The sequence below is a fragment of the Chiloscyllium plagiosum genome, chromosome 24 (assembly GCF_004010195.1).
Source record: "Chiloscyllium plagiosum isolate BGI_BamShark_2017 chromosome 24, ASM401019v2, whole genome shotgun sequence".
Lineage (NCBI taxonomy): Eukaryota > Metazoa > Chordata > Chondrichthyes > Orectolobiformes > Hemiscylliidae > Chiloscyllium > Chiloscyllium plagiosum.
Genome location: NC_057733.1, coordinates 6,257,098 through 6,264,004, shown reverse-complemented (window position 1 = coordinate 6,264,004; position 6,907 = coordinate 6,257,098). Strand labels below are relative to the sequence as shown.

The 6,907-nt window shown below is 47.7% G+C and overlaps 1 protein-coding gene across 2 annotated transcripts in view; it reads left to right on the top strand.

Annotated features, from left to right (window-relative positions):
* LOC122562003 (transient receptor potential cation channel subfamily V member 6-like) overlaps positions 1-6,907 on the top strand; it is a 52,780-nt gene that overhangs the window by 31,163 nt on the left and 14,710 nt on the right. For both annotated transcript variants that reach the window (XM_043714373.1, XM_043714372.1), the window contains 2 exons: positions 388-464; positions 5,027-5,192. In XM_043714373.1, coding sequence (XP_043570308.1) covers positions 388-464; positions 5,027-5,192 — 243 coding nt within the window. The remainder of the gene's footprint in view (positions 1-387; positions 465-5,026; positions 5,193-6,907) is intronic.

The window sequence follows — 6,907 nt, the reverse complement described above, 5'->3', positions numbered from 1 at the left end:
CTGCTGCACTCTTTTCAGTTTAATAACATCCTTCCTATAGCAAGGTGACCAAAACTGAACACAATACTCCAAGTGTGACCTCATAAACATCCTGTATAATTGCAACATAACTTCCCAACTTCTATCCTCAATGCCCTGACTGATGAAGGCCAGTGTACCTAAAGCCACCTTCACTGCCCTGTCTACCTGGGACTCCACTCTCAGAGAACCATGCACCTGAACTCCAAGATCCCTCTGTTCCACTACACTCCTTAAGATCCTAACACTCACCATGAGTGAGACTCCCCAACCTCCATTTCCAGGGCTCCATCAGTGCTGAAAGTGAAAATCTGCTCCTGCAATGCAAGAAATCTTTATGAATTGCTTCTTTCATTTTTCATTTGCTAGAGTGCCGACATCTTCCGATATGGAACAGCAGGATATTTCGGGAAAACCGTCCTCGGAGGACCATTCCATGTTATAATGTGAGCAAAATTACAACTTTTTTTTAAGGAGTCTAGTTAAACTTGCCATTAATTTGCAAATATTCACACCTCCAGCTTTTCTCTGTTTCATCACTGTCTTCCATCTCTGACTTTCTTTCAATGATCATAGTTCTTGTTGAATTCTATGGGAAGATGATGTAGTGGTAATGTCACTGGACCGTCATCCAGAGGCAAAAGTCTCCTCTACACTGGGGAGATAGGACGCCTATTTGCAGAGTGTTTCAGAGAACATCTCCAGGACAACTGCACCAATCAACTCCACCATCCCATGGCCGAACACTTCAACACCCCCTCCCACTCCACCGAGGACATGGAGGTCCTGGGCCTCCTCCACCGCCACTCCCTCACCACCCAACGCCTGGAGGAAGAACGCATCATCTTCTGTCTTGGGACCCTCCAACCCCAGGGCATCAATGTGGACTTCACCAGTTTCCTCATTTCCCCTCCCCCCACCTTACCCCAATTCCAGCCTTCCAGCTCAGCACCATCCTCATGACCCGTCCCATTTGTCCATCTTCCTTCCCACTGATCCGCTCCACCCTCCTCTCCAACCTATCACCTTCCTCCCCACCTCCATCCACCTATTGCACTCTTGGCTACCTTCTCCCCAGCCCCAACCCCCCTCCCATTTATCTCTCCAGCCTCATTCCTGATGAAGGCTTTTGCCCGAAACGTCGATTCTGCTGCTCCTCACATGCTGTGCTTTTCCAGCACCACATGCTTGGCTCTACTCATCCAGAGGGCTGGGTTGGTACTCCAGGGACAGGTTCAAATCCCACTGTGGCAGCTATCTCAACAAAAAAAATCTGGAATGGCGACCATGAAAATATCATTGACTGTTGTAAAAACCATTTGGTTCACTAAACCCATCAGGGAAGGAATCTGCCATGTGGACAAAGAACAGGAGTTGGCCATTCAGCCCCTCTGCTACTGTACAAAATCCTGGTTGATCTGATTGTAACCTCAGATCTCAGCCACTGTGCCATCTAACTGTGCCATCTAACTGTGCCATCTAACTGTGCCATCTAACTGTCCTCTAAATTGGCCTAACAATCCACTGAGTTGTGTCAACCACGAGGAAGCGAGATTGACCTGCCCTTATCCAACATCTGTAAGGGGTAGTGATCAGGAATGGGACTTTAACGCTGTAGCAATGGGGCCGATTGTGATATCTTCAGTTCTGCTATACTAATAACATCTAACTCAGTCCAGTGTGGACAACCAAATCTTTGAAGTCAAAATGATACCTTTTTAGTGCATTTGTTCACCACACGTTTGAGGCAGCATCCTAAATGCCATCGTTTTAAGTGGTCCACTTTTGTTGCACTTTGTCTTTTTATCCTTCTTTTCGTTTTTCAGACCATGCCCAAAGTTTATTTCCCTTCCCTCCCTCATTAAGTTGCTTGTCAGTTGTTATTCTCTCTTCGGTATCATTTTCACTTTGACTTCTTGTCCTCACTATCTATTCTTCACTGTTTTTTTAGTCACTTTTTGGGATATTATTTTATTGAAGACCATAAGACACAGGAGCAGAAATTAGGCCATTCAGCCCATTGATTCTGCTTCGCCATTCAACTGTGGCTATTAAGATAATCAACCCCATTCTCCCTGTAACCCGTGATCCCCATGACAATCAAGAACCTACCATAGAGTCCCTACAGTATGGAAACAGGCCCTTTGGCCCAACAAGTCTACACTGACCTCCAAAGAGTAACCCACCCAGACCCATTCCCCTACCCTATATTTACCCCTGACTTGAGGACCTAACCTACACCTCCCTGAACACTTTGGGCAATTTAGCATGGCCAATTCACCTAACCTGCACACCTTTGGATTGTGGGAGGAAACCCACGCAGACACGCGGAGAATGTGCAAACTCCACACAGACAGTTGTCCGAGGCGGGAATCAAACCCTGATCCCTGATGCTGTGAAGCAGTAGGGCTAACCACTGAGCCACTGTGCTACCCCAATCTCTTTGACCTGGCCTCCACCACCTTCTTGGCAGTGAATTCCATATGTTCACCACTCTCTGGTTGAAGAAGTTTCTCCTAAAAGATCTTCACTTTACTCTAAGGCTGTGCACTCGGGTACCAGTCTCTCCTACCAATGGAAACATCTTCCCAACATCCACTCTGTCCAGGCCATTCAATATTCTGTAATTTTCAATTAGATCCCCCCCTCCCCCTCATCCTTCTAAACTCCATTGAGTATAGACCCAGATTCCTCAAACGTTCCTCATATGTTAAGCTTTTCATTCCTGGGATCATTCTCAGGAACCTGCTCCAAGGCCAGTACATTCTTCCTGAGGTATGGGGCCCAAAGCTGCCTACAATACTCCAAATGTGGCCTGTCCACAGCCTTATAGGCCCTCAGAGGTACATCCCTGCTTTTATATTCAAGTCCTATCAAAACGAATGCCAACATTGCATTTGCCTTCCTAACTACTGACTCAACCTGCAAGTTTCCCTTGAGAGAATCCTGGACTAGAACTCCCAAGTCTCTTTGTACTTCAGACTTATGAATTTTATCCCCATTTAGAAAATAGTCCATGTGTCTATTTTTCCTGCGAATGTGCATGACCTTACACTTTCCCAAATTGTACTCCATCTGCCACCTCTTTGCCCACTCCCCTAACCTGTCCAAATCCTTCTGCAGCCTCCTTGCCTGCTCAATTCTACCTGTCCCTCTACCTATCTTTGTATCGTCTGCAAACCTAGCCAGAACGTCCTCAGTTGCTTCATCTATATTGTCAAATTGAAAGGTTGTCCTAACACTGAGCCTTGTGGAGCATCATTTGTCACTGGCTGCCATTGAGAAGGGCCGCTTTATTCCCACTGTCTGCTTCCTGTCAGACAGCCAAGCTTCTAACAATGCTAGCACCTCGGCTCAAACACCAGGGACCCTTATCTTACCCAACAGTCTCCTGTGTGGCACCTTGTCAAAGGCCTTCTTTGGATAACTTTCTTTTTCCAACCTGCTTGTTATATCTACAAAGAATTCTAGCAATTTCCTCTCATGTGTTGCACTGCTCCTTCCAATCTCTTACCTTCCCATTATTACACTTCTTGCTTCTGTTGTCTCTCTGTGTCTTTTCTTGTTGCTCTGCTCCCAGTCCTTGAGCTTTCCCTCTCCTTTTGCTTCAATCTCAATCTGTTATGGCATCTCACATTCTCCTGTTACTTTTCTTTCTCCCTGTCTCTCTCCTTCTCTCCCTCTGTCTTTTTCCTCCTCTCCCTCTGTCTTTTTCCTCCCCTCCCTCTGTCTCTTTCCTCCTCTCCTTCTGTCTCTCTCCTCCTCCCCCTCTGTCTCTTGCCTCCTCTCCTTCTGCCACTTTCCTCCTCTCCCTCTATCTCTTTCCTCCTCTCCCTCTGTCTCTTTCCTCCTCTCCCTCTGTCTCTTTCCTCCTCTCCCTCTGTCTCTTTCCTCCTCTCTCTCTGTCTCGTTCCTCCTCTCTTTCCGTCTCTTTCCTCCTCTCCCTCTATCTCTTTCCTCCTCTCCTGTCTCTTTGTGCTACTTCCTGCTTTGGTCTCTGCCCGTTGCACACACTGAAATTATTTCCTCACTCTGTTTCTCCCTTTGTCTGTCTTTCACTCTTTCTGCTCTCTCTCTCTCTCCCAGCCTCTCCTTCTCTCCATCACAGCCTCTCCTTCTCTCCATCACAGTTTCTCCAGTTTGGGGCGGCACGGTGGCACAGTGGTTAGCACTGCTGCCTCGCAGCGCCAGAGACCCGGGTTCCAATCCCGACTCAGGCGACTGACTGTGTGGAGTTTGCACGTTCTCCCCGTGTCTGCGTGGGTTTCCTCCGGGTGCTCCGGTTTCCTCCCACAGTCCAAAGATGTGCAGGTTAGGTGAATTGGCCATACTAAATTGCCCGTAGTGTTAGGTAAGGGGTAAATGTAGGGGAATGGGTGGGTTTCGCTTCGGCGGGTCGGTGTGGACTTGTTGGGCCGAAGGGCCTGTTTCCACACTGTAATCTAATCTAATCTCCTGTCCTCACTCCCCTTCTCTACTTCCATCTTCTGCCATCTTCCTTTGACTCTCTGTCTCCATGTTGCAACTCTCCATTCAGTTTTTTTCTTGTCTTAATTTGGAACAGATGGGAACCATGCAGCCCCTCAAGCTGTTTCTGTTGCTGAATTGGGTCTATTCAATCTACATTTACCAGCCTGTCTCATAAGCCTGTCCTTTATGTGTGACGACACGAGAAGTAAACTGAATAGTTTGGCTCCGTTGGCTGGGCGACTGGCATGGATCAGATTGGTGCCAATGGCTCAGGGTTGGATCTGTGTGCTGGCTGGGTTTGATGTTGGAGACCTGCTTCATTGCCCTCCCATGATGGATGTGTGGTGCTTTGGGTCAGACCTGCCCTCAGGCAGAGACGACTGTACTTTTAGTGTTTGAATCGCTTGGCTTCTCCAGAATTCCTAGCTTCGTGCCATTTACAAAATACGCAGTTCTTCCTTCGATCCACACTCAACCCCCGCCCGCTGCTGTTATATTTACTCGCTGCATCTTTGTTATTCTCCCCTTCCTTTGACAGAATCTGCTTTGCGTTCCTGGTGCTACTGATCCTCCTCCTCCGAGTGACCAGTGCGGGCGCCGAGGGATTCTTCATGGCTCTGGCCATCGCCATGGCCTGGTGCAATTCCATATACTTCTTCCGGGGATTCCGGATACTTGGGCCATTTGCCATCCTCCTCCAGAAGGTAAACAAATGGAATCTGCATAGGGGACAAACAGTCCGCAGTTCCAGACTGAAATGTTCTTTTAATACTGAACAGGGAACGCATTAAAACAGAAAGGAACAAGTCGGAACAGAGTGCTCCAAACATTCACTGCATTCTGTGCAAAGTCAATGAAAGTTAACTGATTTACTGTTGATATGGTTGGTCATGGGATGGGCGGACAAGAGATTGTCTATCAGGGATCGGGCGAGTTTCTACCTCTCTGATAAAGAGTATCATGACTATTTAGTGGCTACCTTTTTCCAAATCTCTGGATCAGTAAAATGTGTCTGTTTCTTATTTTATACCAATGTACTGTCTCCCCATTTGGCTCCCACCAAACCCCAAGTCCTCAGTTTCCCTAATCTACACCTTGATGCAGACCACTCTCCTTTCAAGTTACTACACACCCCTCAGAATCCAAAACACAGGCCTTCAGTTCCTCTTTTTCACTTTCCACCACCTATGACCTCTGACCTCTGATTGAGGCCCACTCTTGATAACACCACAGACGTTGAGAGCAGGAGCACGAGACGGCTATTTGTTTGCCCACCTGTGCCATGGTGCTGCTGGCACAGGAATGGCCTGTGGCCCTCTGTGGGGCGGCACGGTGGCTCTTTGGTTAGCATTGTTGCCTCATAGCACCAGGGACCTGGGTTCGATCCCAGCCTCGGGCGATTGTCTGTGTGGAGTTTGCACATTCTCCCCGTGTCTGCATGGGTTTCCTCCGGGTGCTGCGGTTTCCTCCCACAATCTAAAAATGTGTAGGTTAGGGTGGATTGGCCATGCTAAATTGCCCATAGTGTGAGGTGCATTACTCAGAGGGAAATGGGTCAGTGTGGACTTGTTGGGCCGAAGGGCCTTTTTCCACACTGTAGGGAATCTAATCTAATCTTTCCTCATCCAAACATATAGGTAAAAAAAGCAATGGCCCGAGCCCTGATCCCTGTGGTATCCATCCTGAAAACGCCTCCTTTATCCCAACGTTGTCTCTAATGAGCCAATCCTCAATCCATGCATATATACCACGCCTTTTAAGAAGTAGCCTTATTCACGATACCTTATCAAATGTCATAGAGTCATAGAGATGTATAGCATGGAAACAGACCCTTCGGTCCAACTTGTCCATGCTGACCAGATATCCCGACCCAATCTAGTCCCACCTGCCAGCACCCGGCCCATATCCCTCCAAACCCTTCCTATTCACGTACCCATCCAGATGCCTTTTAAATTTTGCAATTGTACCAGCCTCCACCATATCCTCTGACAGCTCATTCCATACACGTACCACCCTCTGCGTGAAAACGTTGCCCCGTAGGTCTCTTTTATATCTTTCCCCTCTCACCCTACACCCTATGCCCTCAAGTTCTGGACTCGCCCACCCCAGGGAACAGACTTTGTCTATTTATCCTATCCATGCCCCTCATGATTTTATAAACCTCTATAAGGTCACCCCTCAGCCTCCGACGCTCCAGGGAAAACAGCCCCAGCCTATTCAACCTCACCCTATAGCTTAAATCCTCCAAACCTGGCAACATCCTTGTAAATCTTTTCTGAACCCTTTCAAGTTTCACAACATCTTTCTGATAGGAAGGAGACCAGAATTGCACACAATATTCCAACAGTGGCCTAACCAATGTCCTGTACAGCTGCAACATGACCTCCCAACTCCTGTACTCAATACTCTGACCAATAAA